This window comes from Agaricus bisporus, assembly GCF_000300575.1.
Source record: "Agaricus bisporus var. bisporus H97 unplaced genomic scaffold AGABI2scaffold_5, whole genome shotgun sequence".
Lineage (NCBI taxonomy): Eukaryota > Fungi > Basidiomycota > Agaricomycetes > Agaricales > Agaricaceae > Agaricus > Agaricus bisporus.
In genome coordinates, this window is record NW_006267368.1 from 985,616 (window position 1) to 1,002,546 (window position 16,931).

The 16,931-nt window shown below is 45.6% G+C and overlaps 5 protein-coding genes across 5 annotated transcripts; 2 read left to right on the forward strand and 3 right to left on the reverse strand.

Moving 5' to 3' along the window:
• Nucleotides 1-1,361: 1,361 nt before the first annotated feature.
• AGABI2DRAFT_117929 (hypothetical protein) lies at nt 1,362-2,949 on the forward strand (the record flags this gene model as incomplete). Its single annotated transcript, XM_006460941.1, has 5 exons — nt 1,362-1,529; nt 1,588-1,912; nt 1,962-2,281; nt 2,338-2,400; nt 2,554-2,949. 5 exons carry the CDS (start codon nt 1,362-1,364, stop codon nt 2,947-2,949), a joined length of 1,272 nt encoding a protein of 423 aa, XP_006461004.1.
• Nucleotides 2,950-4,815: 1,866 nt separating this feature from the next.
• AGABI2DRAFT_69783 (hypothetical protein) lies at nt 4,816-5,412 on the forward strand (the record flags this gene model as incomplete). The annotated part of the gene is made up of 1 exon (XM_006460942.1): nt 4,816-5,412. The coding sequence occupies one exon, from the start codon at nt 4,816-4,818 to the stop codon at nt 5,410-5,412; it is 597 nt and encodes a 198-aa protein (XP_006461005.1).
• Nucleotides 5,413-8,101: 2,689 nt separating this feature from the next.
• AGABI2DRAFT_117932 (hypothetical protein) lies at nt 8,102-10,827 on the reverse strand (the record flags this gene model as incomplete). Its single annotated transcript, XM_006460943.1, has 4 exons — nt 8,102-8,371; nt 8,442-8,467; nt 8,955-9,400; nt 9,440-10,827. 4 exons carry the CDS (start codon nt 10,825-10,827, stop codon nt 8,102-8,104), a joined length of 2,130 nt encoding a protein of 709 aa, XP_006461006.1.
• A 938-nt stretch (nt 10,828-11,765) lies between these two features.
• Nucleotides 11,766-13,064, reverse strand: AGABI2DRAFT_117933 (hypothetical protein; the record flags this gene model as incomplete). The annotated part of the gene is made up of 2 exons (XM_006460944.1): nt 11,766-12,485; nt 12,537-13,064. 2 exons carry the CDS (start codon nt 13,062-13,064, stop codon nt 11,766-11,768), a joined length of 1,248 nt encoding a protein of 415 aa, XP_006461007.1.
• A 524-nt stretch (nt 13,065-13,588) lies between these two features.
• Nucleotides 13,589-14,803, reverse strand: AGABI2DRAFT_117934 (hypothetical protein; the record flags this gene model as incomplete). Its single annotated transcript, XM_006460945.1, has 1 exon — nt 13,589-14,803. One exon carries the CDS (start codon nt 14,801-14,803, stop codon nt 13,589-13,591), a length of 1,215 nt encoding a protein of 404 aa, XP_006461008.1.
• Nucleotides 14,804-16,931: the final 2,128 nt, after the last annotated feature.

Consider the following 16,931-nt stretch of genomic DNA (forward strand, 5'->3'; position numbering starts at 1 on the left):
ATGCGTGCTCGGACATAAAGGGCAATCTTCATAGAGGATCTATGTTTTCAGTTGGAAGTGTTAGAGAGAGAATACTCATGCCCAAAACGCATTTTTTGGCTTATCTTACTCAGTTCTTATTCAAATGACTAGATGTCTTTTGTTTTGGATACCCGTATATATCTACTAATTTTCTATGTTTTCAGTTAGAAGGGTTGGAGAGAGATTGTCCCACAAATCTGATATTCATTCTTGAAAAAAGCAATATTTTGTTTAATTCATAAAATATTAACCTAGTGATCAAATCACTATCTACAACTTAACACCATATCCTAGGGTGGTAGTCTATAGATGACTGTACTTGTGGTAACTGTCAACCTGTTTACAGGTTCTCCAACATGGAATCTGTCAGTGCTTCTACCCAGATGATCATTCAGCTATATCATCCCCAATTTTCATTGGATTCTGATGCAACTTTTTTTGTTGGAAAGCCACATTTTAAGGCTTTCTACATATGGATAATACATTCCCATTTAATTGAAAACATGCTCATAAACCGCAATTTAGTGATATAAATATATTGTTAAATAACAAGGTATCCAGGTCAAGTTTTTAATATCTGTCTGTGCAGCCTTGGAAATATAATACATGTAACTATATATTTAAAGTTTGAAAGCAATTGGATCAGCCATGGGCAGGCAATTGAGGTTTTGGGTAAAGCATTCCAATTTTGATGGTACTGATCCCATCATCAATCTTATCACTAGTCCTATCACTGATGCCATCAATAATCCCATCACTGATACCATCAATAATACCATCATTGATACTATCACTGATCCCATCATCATCATCATTGTCATTCTAATGACACAATATATGGGTAGAATGAAGAATCTATTATGAAGAATAATGATATTTATGAAGATTAAGCTACCCATACACATAATGACAGAATGAAGATTCCTAATGAATGTAATATATGGGTACAATGAAGAATCTATTATGAAGAATAATAGTATTTATGAAGATCAGGCTACCCATACAGATAATGAAATAATGAAGATTCTGAATGCAACAATATATGGGTAGAATGAAGATACAGATATGAATAATGAAGATACATGTGTCTACCCATATAATAATGATAATCATTTTGTCTGCTACCCAATCAGCTATGAAAAAGTCATTGGGAGGCTAAGAAGCAAAAATCTTCTGGTCCTCGGGAACTATGAAGTTGCTATCATTGGTTACACCCAACATTCAATGAATAAAATGCTAGCTACTAGTGTATAATATCTGCAACATACTGATATAAGTTGACGTAGACTCTGACAATCATACGAGCCGTTATCACCAAAATACATAAGTCCCACTTGGGAATGGCGGAGTTTAAGGCTGCTCGAAGCATCATTCCGGGCGCCCCGGGCCACAGACTTGAAGCTGTAGGTAAGACCCGGTTCGGGACAGTGGTATATTCTGCTCGTTCATTGCAACGAAACTTGCCGGTGCTGAAGGAGATCGTCAAACGCGGGAAGTTCAATATGGGAGTGAGTAACCTTTATCTATGTTTTTGGTGAATTACTGAGTCAGTGTTTATGCTATCAGACATATGCGCAGTATTTTGACCCGAAAACTAACAGGACAACTGTCGAGTTTGAATTCGCTCTAGCCCAAATCGTTTGTATTGGTACCCCAGCAATTCAAGCCCTGACTTGCCTCGAATCAAATACGGCCACCGCAGCAGACGTCTATGTCTTTTTCCATGCATTTGTTGCTTTGACTCTTGAAACTCTTGAAGATAAAGGTATGGCCTTTGCAGTCGAGGAGAAGAACGAAATTAGATCGATCCTGGAATGGCGATACAACCAACTCTTTGGAATGGGGAATCTGGCTAGCGATATCTACGTGTCAGCGGCTTATCTCATCCCAGGTGTGTCCTTCCTCCCTCGATCTAATAACATCTATTGATTCATACAAAGTCCACATTTTGAGCGCTTTCTTCAAGTGTCAACTGGCGCCGAATGGGCATCCCGATTATGCGGGTATACATAATTTGGCTGCGTTCAAGAGAGTGGTCAGTTTTTTAACAAACATTGCTGAGAAGGAAATCAAGCACGGCCACAAACCCGAGCTTACTATGTGGCGCAACCGAGCCTCTCTTTTTGTTTCAAAGTTGCTCAACGAACTCAAAGCATACACGCGTCAACAATACCCGTTCAACGCGCCTTACAACGAGGATTTGGGCCCACTTTTATGGTGGAGTGCTTTGTGTAACAACGAGCTCTCACAGATTTTGCCAGTGGGTCTGCTCACACCTTTTGTGTACGCATAAGCTAGCTCACTTCTACTTTCCAGATTTTGGCCATCAAAGTACTATCGGTTCACATAAATTCTATGGAAGAAGAGCGGACAGGTTCAGTATTCACATGGTTATCCCCTCCATTATGATCACGTATCTCGGTTGACATGATGGGTGCCATAACCCGTGTCCGCCGTCATTTTAAAGAAGTGACCAAGGTGAAGAAGAACTATACTCACCATCTAAGATGTTTACTAATTAAACGACGCTAGCCTCATTCCCCTTCTTTTAAGTGCCCGAAAATATATTTCTATGACTTCCACAGTCGCTTTATGGATGATACAGAAGCTGGGGAAGTTCAGGGAAGTTCAGGCGTAGGGGGGACAGCAGAGAAGGATAAGTATTCCGACGTGATAATAAACGGAGCTGATGCAGACAACATGGACGACGATGACTGGCTTGCACATGACCATGAAGTGGCGAAGCTTCACTCTGCCTCGGGCTCCATTGACGCCTCACCCTGCGCCCTGGATTCAAGGCACATAACGGCTGCGTTGGCCTGGAATGCTCCTTCCAACAGCTCTGACATATCTTCAACTCAATCTCTTACTCTGGAGGAAATACCTAGTGGTGATGATAACGATTTTTCTCTCAATTTAGATTTCTAGCCACAGTAGTATGTATCTTCGAGTACTTAGAAGAAGAGCCACAAATGGATAATGCCCTTTTCATTATCGGAAGGGAGCAACGTAGCCAACTTCGGACTCACGTGATCGAACACATGGGCGGTAAAATACTAGTAATTTACCGGTAAAAAACCCAGTCGGAGGTTTTTTCCCCAACCCTAATGTTGAACTTCTGTTTCGAGCACGACGTTGATCCTTCCTCATCACCACCATCATTCCTCCCCTCCCCATCCTCCCCCTCCCCCTTTCTTGCCCTCCAGGCGTGTAACTTAGTAAGTAACATCCTTATTACCTTCCTAGCTCTCCCCCAGCTGATTCTCAGCTTAATTAGGACGCTTTTTTGCCTTTTTAGGCCGCTTTTTTAGGGCTATTTTGGGAGGGTTTTGAGAGGAGATGTGAAAATGATATGTGGATGAGTTTTGGGGGGATCTCTAGTCTTTGGTGAGTGCTTTTTGACTCTTCATCTTCTCATACTCATTTGTTACTTTTAGAATCACATTTCTCATCATTTTCCCCCCATTTTCCATTTCTACTCCCCTGGCTGCTGTCATATCCCTCTTGTCCGCTTTTTTCAGGGTCTATTTCCTCTTTAGGAAGTCTGTATTATACATGATGTATTGTATTTACTATATGAATATAATTCTTTGTTCCTTATGCATTATGATGTTCCTTATGATTGAGCTTATACTCTCTTATTACTTCTTACTGTCTTAAGTACTTACTTATGCAGTATTACTCGACCCAAAGTATCAAGGTCAAATCGTTCTCTCCACCTTCGGGTACGACTCGCAGGAGAATAGAGCAATCATGGATGCCGTCCGCAACCGGGGCATTGCGCCTGAGGTCACTATCGCCAACGCCGCTGCTCGCGCCGAGAGCAAAGGTAATGTCAAAGGGCCATCTGGCCAAATCTCTGGGATCGGTGCAGCCCCTCCGGCTGTCAAGACACCGCCCAGAGTCCCTACTCCTCCCCCTCGTGTGCCGATGCCTCCGCCGCCGGTACCCACTCGTCCCCCCTCCCCTCCTCGCGCACCATCGCCTTCAGTTTCGGTGCTCTCCTCGAAGCGCCCCATCTCGCCGGGGTCTTCCTCTTCCGGTCCCTCTGTTGCTGCCGTTTCAGTATGCGGCAGCGAAGACTCTTCTATGGCCCTTGATTATGAGGATGCCACCACCCCCCGTCCCGCTTCTCCTGCAGATGAGGAGCATTTGGACAGCAAAGAATCCAAAGAGGTTATCCTCAACGCTATCAACACTGCTCTGGGCTTCTTCCAGGCATTCGCTACTTCAGAATGGAAGACAACTATCCTCGACGTCTTCCCCACACTCATGGACGACGATCTCAACGCCGTTCACAAATATTTCCAAAGGAAAGTCCCCGAGTTCCGCTCCCTCCTTCCCCCAGCAGTTGAAGTGCCTGCATCCGCAGTTGACGCACCTGCTACACATGTAAATCCGCAGGACGCACTGCCACCCACTGAGTCATCCAAGACTAAGCCTCCGAAGAAGAAGGTTCGGGTCGACCCGGCCCCTTCTGACGTCACTCCTCCGGTTACGGCCCCACTCATGGAAGTGGATGAGCCGGCCGCTCCACTTTTAGCGTCTGGGAAAGTGCCCACCAAACCCCTTCCCATCCCAAGTTCCAAGCGCGCGCCTCCCCCCACTAGCGCCCCACCAATTTCGTTCCGTGCTCCTTCGGCGCCTCGCAAGAGACGCCAAGGCAAGCACACTGTGCACGGCGCAAAGCGCTGTGCTATTATCCTGACACCGCCTGCCGACTCTTCGGTTACAGTGGCTTCATTCACTCCCGAGGTTATAAATAACCTCAACCGACTTCTCAAGAATGACATCATGTCTGACATCGTACTTACGCATGCCTCGTTTGAAGGCAACGGCATATGTATTGCTACCTCCCGTGTCCCCTCCCCTGCCGAAATTTCCTTCGTGCTCAAGCACGTTCGGCGTATTTTCCCGAGCCCAAATGTCCCCATAGGCCACTCCCCCATCACGTCGACATCTTATTTGAAGATTATAGACATCCCCCACATGCCTGCTTCCTCCAAGGAGTGGGCGCTCAAGCAACACGAGGCGTTTACTAGCGCCCTCAACAAATCTCTGGTCGGCGCTTCGCTGGCCAAATTGATCAAACACAAGCCGCGCTTCATGCGCGCCTTCCCTCATTCCAACTCGTGCTGGGCATGGGTTGACATCCACGACACAGTGTCGGGCTCTAACGCTCAGCTCTACATTCCCAAATCCATGTCCATCGGCGGCACAAACTGTCAAATCAAGGGCACTCGCCCTCACTCCGGCTCTGTCCACTGCGCTCGCTGCCAGCGGTGGGGTCATCATTCAGATCAGTGGTCCCCTTTGCTCCGGCCCCCACACAGAGGCCAATCATCTCAAGTGTGTCGACGTGCGCCAATGCGCAAATTGTACCGCGGCTAAACGCCCAGCGGACAAGTGCTCACATTCCGCTACGGACTTGAAGGTCTGTCCGTTTTGGAAAAATAGGTTCGATCGTGCCTGGCTTAAACGCCAATTCCCTACGCGTTCGACTTAAGGTGTACAGTGAACCGTCGCCGGGTTGGGTCGGGGATTCTGATGGAGAACTGGGAAGGTTGTGTAGCAGTTTAGGAGGGAGAACGGTAGTGGTGAGGACAATTTCTTCTGAGGATCTAAAGTGACTTCGAGTCTGCCTCAACTTTTCATTTTCATATTTGATATGTCTGCTTCTGCAAAAGGGACTTTGAGTGCTCTAGTGTTCCGGTATTATGTAGGATGTATTGCCTGACTGCTTGGTTTTATCCCGGGGCCTCTTACGTATGTATCAATGTCTTGATCTGGTTTTGTTTTTTGTTTTGTCTCTTTCTCCATAGCGCTCGACCTTGTCGCGCTGGATACGGACTTGTAGTTAGAATGCTGTAGTTCGGGGCCTCTGTAAACTGGCGAGTGTAGTAAGCCGCGGGAACATGTCGTGACACCTGACGTACGAGTAGTTTTGAAATAAACTTACGTTGATTACAAAAAAAAAAAAAAAATAACTCTGTGATCTCGGTTCTACCACACTGCTACTAGGCATTCAGGTGAAGCAGGATCGCTCACATCACACTATCTCTCTCTTGCAGGAGCACTACATCAAGGAGCTCCTAGAACGTTTCAATATGGATGATGCTAATCCCATATCCACTCCACTCACTCCGGGATCTGAGCTCTCGGACATTATTCTTTCACTCGAGGATCAGGCTGAGATGAGGTCAGTTCCCTATCTCAATGCTGTAGGTGCTCTTCAGTATCTGGACACTATGACCCGTCCCGACATTGCCTATGCTGTCTCCTATCTCGGGAGGTTCAACTCAAACCCAGCTCCAGCTCACTGGCTTGCAGTCAAGCACTTGTTCCGTTATCTCATTGGCGCTATGCACTACAAACTCGTCTACCGAGCTAGTGACTCTGAGGAACTCTTCACTACCTACTCTGACGCCTCTCACGGAGCCTGCAAGGCTACAGGTCGAGCTACAGGTGGTTATGTGACTCTAGTCTCGGGTGCTGCTGTAGGTTGGTCTTCTAAGCGCCAGCCATTTGTGAGTCTCTCGAGCACTGAGGCTGAGTTTGTTGCTGCCGTTGAGGCTGGCAAAGAGATCAAGTGGACTAGGAATATCCTGACTGAGTTTGGCTTCCCTCTGACAACAGTCGTCCTTGGGATTGCTCAGTCAGTTCCTGTCCGTTCGCCTCGTTTCTAGGACCGTTAGACTCGCCACTGCGTCGCGTACATTCTACGTTCAACACAGATTCCACCCTGAAGAATAGACAATAGAGTTGTCAGCTAGTCGGATGGGGATTTTGTGACTGGTATATGACTTGAACCAGTGCCGGTGAGGGGTTATATGAGAAGTGGCCCCTGTATCTGCAAGCCAGTGGAAGTCAGCATCGAGCTGGAGAGGTGTAGAAGGTGAGGGAGAAGGTGAGGGATGAGTGGTACTTGCATTACCAGCAAACTCGGTGACTCTCTGCGCTTTTTTGGGAGCCTGAGTCGAGCTAGAGCTCCCAGACTCTTCCTGAGCCTTGTTAGCCCTCTTGTACAGAGTTCTAGGCTTTTGTGCGTCCTCCTGAGCCCGGGACTTTGCTCTCTCGAAGGTATTGCATTCAGCAAACTTGTGACCCTCTCTCCCGCAGAAATCACAGGTTTTCGTCGCAAATTGGGAGCCAGAGCGAGCTGCAAGAGCCTGGGAGGTCCCAGAGGCGTCCTGAGCGCGTTTTTGACGTTGTAAGTCCTCAGTGACAAAGGCCTGGTAGACTGTAGTCTTGTCCAGCTTGTCCATAAGCAATATGGACAATGTGAAGCCTGAAAACTCATCCGGGAGCGCTCTGATGAGAGCCATAGAGGCTAGCTCATCATCTAGCTGCTCTAGAGTGAAGGAGGAGGGTCTGAGCTCCTTGATTTTTTGTTTAGAGCTCTCTACTCTGTTGATAAAAGACTGTAGGGATTCTTCCTCGAGTTTTCGGATGGAGAAGAGGTCATCATAGGCATTGAATCACATTCCAGCCCTTTTCTGTCGATGTACAGCCTCTAAAGCCTCCCACATCTTCACTGGACTGTCCTGGATGCCCTGGAAGTGAATACTTTGCTCCTGCTCCACCATGAGATAGAGCCAGCCTGCAGCCTTGTCCAAGCGTTGTTACGACCTTAAAGCAAATGCTCAGGTTGCAGCGAAGGCAAAGACTTGAGGGCGAGTAAGGGGAAAAGCAAGTTGGTAAAGCGTAGGGAAATACAGAGAGTATCTACGCTTACTTATACTAAGACTATCTACCCGAGGTAACTAACTATAGAACGGGCTGAGTAACCATGACCGAGGTAGATGAGTAATACTGAGAAGGAAAGTACAAACTAGGAAGGAGGATGATCAATCATGAGAATAGAAGATTGATCATGAGAAGGAAAAGATATAACAGGTAACATGAAAGATCAATCAAGGGAACAATAAGAATGATCATGAGAAGGGAAAGACAAACAAGGTAACGTCAAAGAGAAAGTGACATGGGAAAGAATGATGGGAGAAGCGTAGGTGGAGAAGAGTATATCCAGGGATATGGAAATGAGTAAGCATGATGACGTCCCTCCTATAGGTTGGTAAATTCATAACAAGCGTGCCTCAAACGCGTCCAGAGCATCCGCTTCAGCCTGGGTAACACGGCTAGAGGTGGAGGGAGCTTTCTGCCTGCCTGAGACAAGTCTCCAGAGCCCAGAGGCTCTCAGCCACGCTTCCATCTCTCCAGACCAGGTGGAGTAGTTCTCCTCATTGAGTTTAGCAAAGGTGGGTGATCCGGAGGCCATTGGAGTCGAAATGAGGGCAGGGGAAGTGAAAGAAGTTGAAGGGCAGGAAAGATGATTGGGGAAGAGTTGTGGCTGTTGAAGTAAAAGTCGTTTTTAAAGCGTTAGAAGCTGGGGCCCATAACCTGTTGAACATAGAATGTACGCAACACAGTAGCGAGTCTAACGGTCCTAGAAACGAGGCAAACAGACAGGAACTGACTGAGCAATCCCAAGGACAACTGTGGACAGACTGTAAGAAGCTATATTGTGGTATACTAACTTGTACTCACCTGTGGACAGACTGTAAGAAGCTAAGGTTTCTGAAGCGTCCACAGGGAAGTTCAACCATACATGACTAAGCTATCATGTGACTAAACTCGTCCGCATATCTCTAAGTCCACCAATAACACTTGTAGACTGCTTTTTTTTTTTTTTTTTTGTGATCATTATAGTTTATTTCAAAACTACTTAAAGGGTGCCATGACGTGTTCCCCATACTTTACATCACCTGTACTTAACTACTCTACAAGTCTGTATCCAGCCGACAAGGTCGAGGCCATAAGAGAAAAAGAAAAAGAAAGAAGAGACTGTTCGAATCTGAATACAAGTACACTCAAGTAAACAAAGAAGCAGAAACGTTCATACACAAGATAAAAGAAAATCATTCTTCTCCTACCTCTTTTCAACACCGCCTGCGACACAGGCTTGATCTCTCTCATCGCCGCATAGAAGATGTCCCCCCATCCGTCATCTATCTCCCATACGTTCCAATGCCTCACGAACTCGATCAACTTGTGCAAGAAGATTGGTCCTTCTAGTGGAGGAAGCCTTTGCTCCTTCCTCCTTTTATTCTCTTCCTCTCTAGCCAACTCTAGTTCTCTCCTATACGCCGGCCAGCTTTCGTCTGCATGTCGCGGAAGTTCTGGTGGTTCGAAACTAAACGCTTGGGGATTATCTTGGAGGAAGAGGATAAGGCCTCGTATCGTAGTGATTCCATCCAAGTTGTAATGGTTGATCTGCCTCGCGAACAGAGGACAGACCATTAAGAGATGTTGCCGCGTCTCTGGTGACCGAAGATCGCACTGGCACGATTTGTAAGGTTCATTAGGGAAGAACCTCACTCTGTATTCCCCTATTGGTGCGTGATTGCACATGACTCACATGAGACGAGCGAAGAGTGGTGAATTGTTGGCAGCCTTGACTCCTTGGTACGTTTGAAACCATGGACCGCCTTGGAGATGACTCGGAAGTACTTCATTGCCTTCTTTGTCAGTAATGTCATACCAGCTGTTACCCTTGAAACAAGACTTGGTATGATATGAAGAATTTTGATCCTGCGAGCGGACCGAATGTCCTGAGCGCGTTCCTATACCATCCAAAGACGGCATGTGTGGTGGCGGCTCGCTTAATGCGTTCCCGAGTCCTGAGCGCGTTCCTATACTCCCCGAAGAGAGCATATGTGGTGGCGGCACATTGTATCCTTGCGAGCGGACTAAAAGTCCGAAGCGCGTTCCTATACCATCCAAAGACGGCATGTGTGGTGGCAGCTCACTCGGCATGCAGACTCCTTGTTGGAAACTGGTTTGCCATAGGTAAATGGCGTCTCGCGTTGTTTTCTGCCTCATGTAATGATATGAGGCAGATTGAGGGAAAGAAAGAGAGCGCTCTGTAAACGTCCTTGCAGTCTCCGCTGAATAATATGCTCTTTGAGCCAACGGCTGTAACATTCCCGAGTCTTCTGTATAAGTACCCGGAGCCGTGGCCCACGATTTGTTAAAGCCTCGCACTTCAATATCGACCTCTGGGAAGTCTGTGGCAATCGCGTCGAAGGCTAAGGATACAGCAATGGAAAGCTGTGATCCAAGCGGTTTAGAGTTCGTTGACATCAAGTTCTTGATGATCAACTGGGATGTAGTGTAAAGGACGACCTTGGAAATAGGCCATCCCTTTTGAAGCTTCTTGTGCGCTTTGATTAATGCCAGAAATGTAGACCATCCGACAATTGTTTCATTGTTGACCCGCCTTCCGGCGGCCCTCGTTTTAGAAGTAATGGCTTGTCCTTTGAAGACTGTGACAAGCACGATATGTGAGTGAGTTCGATGCGGTACAGGTACGCTCGGATCGAACTTGTGTTTGACACCTGCTGTGAACAGATGCAAGGCGTTCGGCTCTGTTACAGGAGCAAGGTTCAGATTGCTGTGGTATTCGTCTCTGTCTTTGTGATTCTTTGGCATGAGCACGAATTTGACTTTGTCTGGATGTCGGTCCACAAGCCGATGTCCAGGTTTGATATGTTCAGAGAGGGGGTCGAATATCTCTGAGGAAGGGTTGTCAATCACCGAGTCAAGTGGAGACTTGATGACTTTGCGGATCGTCTTGGACTTGCGTTCCAAGGCGTTGGGATGTAAGATAGAACCTTTGGCTTTTCGCCGCTCTAATAATGAAAGAACGGGGTGGTTTGGGTGAAGCGTGTTGATGCGGATAACCGATCTCTCAAACAGCTTTTTGAGTTGGAGGTGGAGAGGCATGAGACCAGCCACGGCCGACATGGCTCCCATAGGGGAAGTTCATTGATGCTGGGGTTTGGCGAATTTTTGTTATGGGCGGAGTCCTCAAAATTGAATAATTCCGTCTTTGTGTGTTCCATAACCAGGCCGAAGTCCTTGAAAATGGAAGTCATTTGGGCATACGCCTCTTTTAGAGTGTCATGTGTGTCCATTCTACAATCCCCCGTAGCAACAAGAAGCCCATCGTCTACAAAAGAAAGAAAAGAAATTAAAGGAAAATGAATACGGTCCTCCTCATCTTTGACCCATTTGTCCAGTAAATGAAAACACGGCGCTATATACAAAGCAGAAAGTATAGGCGACAGTGCGCTACCTTGTCCAACCCCTACATTACTATCAAATAATGGAGAAGTGATATTGTCTATGGAATATTGAGTCTTTCTTCCTACAAGATAATTCGAGAAAAAAGAAACTACACTAGCACAACCTTTATATTTGAATAGTACACATGTACTATGCATACTTTATGCAAACATTACCATAAATATTATTTCAATAATACATGTGTACTATTTAAAACATATGTAAATTAGAAATTCAATAAAGCTCAATTTAAGACTTTTATTTGCATAAAGTTTGAATATGTAAAACATATTACATATATACTATGTAAATTAAAATTACGGTAACATTTGCATAATGTTTACATAATACATGTGTATTGTTTAAATATAGAGGTTGTGTAGCCGAAAATCCAAAATGTTTGAAAATTTGTGAAAGAACGTTATGATTTAGAGAAGGAAAGAATTGAGCTACATCGAAAGCCAAAACTGAAGTCACCTTTTTCTTCGCCCACGCCATATGAACATGATGTGTAAGTGCGACTGCTGCATCCTCGACCGATCTTTGGAGTATACCTTCTGTTTGGCAAGGATGAATGACGCTGGCTTCAATACTCTCGAACTGAAGCCTCCGCGCAATCATTTTTTCAATGAGTTTCCCCATCGTGTTGAGTAAGACGATAGGCAAGAGACGTGGTCTGGCCCAGGTGCCGTGTTCTTGGCACAATTCTTGAGCGCGTCATGAAATTCTTGAATAGAGAACTTCACCCATTCCCTCTCCTCAAACTCCTCTAACTCCCTATACATGCTGCTCATATCAACCTCTCTATTGTCCGCCGCATTGTACATGTTGTGAAGGGTTTCAAACAACTTCTCCTCGTTGTTGCATGAATTTCCCTCACTGTCTAGGATCGCCTCCACAGCCGGCATCTTCCTCTCTCTAGTCCACGGCATCAAATCACATGGTCTCTTCCTATCACTTGCCATACTATGAATCTGTTTATCAAAGTATTGACGCCTCGCTACACGCAAAGTCTTCCCCATCTTGTTACGCATTTCCCTATTCCTAGGTCCTCCATTCTCCCCTATTTCCTGGTAAGCCTTTCTACAATCCTCATTCCACCACTTCTTCCCGTGACGGCTTGGTTTCCTCTCTTCTGAATACGCATCCCATGCTCTTTCAAACGCAGTAGACACTCTTCCCATAGTTGTTTCCAAATCCTCAGCCGATTCAGATACATTGTCTAGCATTCTGCCTAAGTCTCCGCATACCTGTGTCATGTAATCGTCTTCCTCCTCCGACCACGCTTCTATCTTCCGCTTACACCTCATCTCTGGCTCACTCCCCAAGATCGGCACCTCAATTTGAAGAGGTCAGTGATCTGACCCCCACCTCTCTCTATCATCCACCTTCACTTTGTAGTGGAAGTTAACAAGGTGCACATATTGAATTTCCAGGTCTGTGAACAGTTCCTGAAGTCTCATGAAGGGAGAAGAGGGTCTGATTTGATTGACCGCTCCTTCGTCCCATGTACGATCTTGGATATTGAAGTCCCCTGCACACAGTGATATCCGTGGCAAAGTCTCAGCAATCTGTCTAAGTTCATGCACCGCCGCATGTGTTTCCCCATCATTGTAGACATTGAGGATGTTGAATTCGTGAGGTATACCCCTACGAGGCTGAGGAATGTGCAGCGTGACTAATGATGCGTCACAATGCTTGAGAATGTCTGACCGGAGTTGTGGTTTGAAAACGTCCAGTCGTCTGTTGATGTATGTAAGCACCCGTCTGGCTGCTCTGGATTCATCTCTGTTGTCGAAAGCTTCCGTGAAAGGACACCATGAGTTGTGTAAAGGAGGGCCGCACGCCACGTTGCCCTCCTTGTTCTTGGTAGATGGTTGCCTCCTCACACCCTTCCACCCCGGTTCTTGGAACATGATGATGTCCACATATCCGGCACATTTGTCCAATACGATAGAGGTGGTTTCCCAACTCTTATGCACATCAAATGATAGAATAGTTAAGTATTGTAACGACCGTGGTGCAGATTGTTTAGGTCTGCTGATAGTATTATTGTCTTCTTCTGTTGTGCTATTCATTCAGAGGAAGAGGGGATTTCGATAATTTGCTCGTCATCGAGTTGACGTGCTTGGTGGATGGTTCGGCGTCTGTTGTCACGCTTCTCCCTTTCAATTGCCATATCCGTAGCGCACCTTTGATCGTGCCACGAGATATTGTTCTAGTGTCGCTTGTACGTGCACTTGGTGGAGTCTGCAGTGTGATTGCCTTTGCAATTGATGCACTTGATTTCGTGCTTGCACTCTCCTGTCCAATCCTCCTTTTTCCTTGCTGCTCCGCAACATGTAGCGAAGACGGTGTGGTTCTTGGTCATGTGAGGTTGACCGCATCGGGCGCACAACTGGTGGTTGAGGCGACACCGGGATGTACCGTGGTTCCACTTTCAGCATTTCTGGCACTGTGGGACAAATTCTCTCTGCCGAGCATATTCTACTTTGATAAGCTTTCCTCGAATATGATATACTTTATTGACTAAGTCCTTTGTACGCGACCCAGTCTTCAAATCCCAAACGTCTACAAATGCGACCGCCATGTCCCTTGATCCTCGAGATCTGACAACGGCTGGCCTTCTGACACATTCCAAGCCACGGAATTGATCAACAGATCCCATAGCTTCAATTACTTGATCACCCGTAAGGATATCCTCTGGGTGTTTGTTATACTGACTGGTATAATAATCGAACCCTTTCAAAATCAAATGGGCTACAGATTGTGGAGCATTGGGAAGGTCACTGTCCCCTTTAGGGAGTTCAACCTCCAACGCTTTGTATAACGACTCTCTTATCAACATGAACCCCTGTTTGGACGGTACTAAGTTAAGATAAAAGTGGACTACGTTTTTAAATAAGCGACCATTTTGGACCCTCATTTGCGACTTATGGAAAACCAGATACCTGTTCATGGCATCAACTACTTTCCCCATGTCCCTGAAGCGATCTGGTTGAACAATGTGGGAGAAAGCGAACTGAGCGGACTTTCGATTGAGTCCACCTGTAATTCCTTGGGCGGCTTTTTGAGCCGCGAGCACCTTCTTCGACTTTGACACAATGACTTCATTCGAGCTCGGTGGTGTGTTGACCACTGGAGCTACCACTTTCAAAGCATCCTGCATCGTCATCTCAGGACACTGCTCTTTCAATGCTTTGGCCCATTGTATAGTCTCATTCATAACAATGGGGGCAGGGGCTGTTGGCGCCGCAGACTGTTTAGCTGCCTGGGCGTATGACTTGGTAACACGTGATGCGAACGCGCGCGCGCTGTTCTTCATTTCAGCGCTCCTGGACAGAGCGTTTGGTTTGGAGTGCATGGGAACGGGGGGAGGACCTGAACGGGTTCCATGTTCTGCTGTGGTAGATGCTCCCGACTTACCTGGAGCAGCTTTACCGCTCTTGGGCGGGTTTGATGGGGCGTTACTCCCACTAGCGTCTCGATTCCTACCGGCAGCAGGAACTGCTCTGGTGGACGGGGCGTTACTCCTGCTAGCGTCTTTGCCCATAACTTGCCGGCTGGAACCGGACTCGGGCAAACGGGGCGTGACTCCCGCTAGCGTCTCGTTAATTGCTATCGGCTTGGTAACCACCGACAGTTTGTAAGGCATATACGAGGTAACTAGCTTACCTTTTTGGCCAGTTTTTGAAGGTTGGACCAGCGGTTTCATCAGGAAAACGTAAATCCAACTTTTGTTCAACTTAAATAACTTAAACATGAAAAAAAGTTCAAAATAAGGAAAAATTTACTCACAGGTTTTAAAACAGACTTTTTATCTCCTTTTAAAACTTATTCTGACTTTTAGATTAAGGTGTAGATGTTCAATCAAGTAATTTCATTGTTAAAAAGAAAGGATAAGTCATACTCAAGTCACAAAAGCATACAATTAAGGCAGATAAGAAAAAACAAGACAAGCCAAAGTCATAACGTCAATTATAAGAGGCTTAAGAGTGAATAAGTCATAGAGAAAGTCATTATATTAGCATAACAAATACAATACATTGTATATAATCTACACAAAAGGATAAGATTGGATGATGAGGGAGTGATGATGAGAAAAGAAATATCCTACAAGTAACAAATGAGTATGAAAACATACAGAGATAGAGAGCACTCACCAGTGACCAAAGAATCCCCAAAATCCTTCCAAATATCCCCTCAAATATCCCCCCAAGTATCCCCTCAAACATCCCCCCAAGTATCCCCTCAAATAAGCCTCCAAATTCCCCCCAAAAAAGCGTCCAAAATAGGCAAAAAAGTGTCCTAAACCAGCTTAGAATCAGCTAGGGAAGAGGTAGGAAGGTGAAGGGGATGTTACTTACCATATTACAGGCCTGGAGGGCAAGAAAGGGGGAGGGGGAGGATGGGGAGGGGAAGAATGATGGTGGTGATGAAAAAGAATCAACGTTGTGCTCGAAACAGAAGTTCAACATGTCACATGACATCACATGACATCTGGACTTGGGATTTTCAAGTCAAAGTTCCTCAAATATAGGTAGGAGATATTTTCGGGTCATTTCTGCATGGATTTTAATGATCTAAAAGTGTATTCCTATAGTTTCGAGGTTGGGGAGCTCGAATATTTAATTAGATTCTTTGTTGGATGAAAGCCTATCGAGATATGGCACATTTAACATATAATAAACACAGAATTGCGCTATAGCTCCTCAAGTATTGATCGGATAATAAATCTAATGACAGATTCAAATTCCTGGACCTTGAATACATATATTTGCACTCTTAAAACATGCTGTCATATCCCTCTTGTCCGCTTTTTTCAGGGTCTATTTCCTCTTTAGGAAGTCTGCATTATACATGATGTATTGTATTTACTATATGAATATAATTCTTTGTTCCTTATGCATTATGATGTTCCTTATGATTGACCTTATACTCTCTTATTACTTCTTACTGTCTTAAGTACTTACTTATGCAACTTAAGATAAATCCTCATGACTTATGATAATCTTGAATCTTATGACCATATTGTGACTTATGTACTTATGATTTACTTAAGTATTGCATAAGTCAGAACCTCAGACGGTGACATGCCTTATGCAAAAATGACTTATACTGACTTATGATTTTTATAAGTTTGCATAAGTCAAATTTAAGTCACTTTACCTTTTCCTGATGTGACTGGGTTGTAGAACTTCCAGCCTTTGTAGCCAGCTGGATAGCCAATAAAGACACACTTCTCGTAGTAAGGCTGAAGAGAATTTCGCTTATCTCGTTGTACATGGACATATGAAGTGTACCCCCATACCCAGAGATGTGATACATCAGGTTTTTGCTTATAGAAAGCTTGGAAGGGAGTGGTGCCCGAAAGCAAAGCAGTAGGAAGCATGTTCCAGACATGGACCATGGACGAGATACATTCACCCCAGAACAAAGCAGGTAGCCAAGATTCCGAGAGCATAGCAGTGATCCTCTCTCCCATAGTCCCATTAGCCCGTTCAGCAAGTCTATTCTGCTGAGGCCTATTTCGAGTCAAGTGACGTCTCTCGATGCCAGCAAGCTCAGTAAAGCTTATGAAAGCCTTGGACATGTATTCACCTCCCTTGTCATCCTGTAGAGCCCGCAGTTTGACTCCGAGTTGAGTCTCGGCCCAGGATTTGTAGACTTTGAAGTCTTCAAATGCCTCCGACTTAGCTTTCAGCAGATAAACGGCCCGGAAACGTGTCGCGTCGTCAATAAAGGTGATCCAGTACTTGTAGCCTGAGTGTGAAGCGACTGGG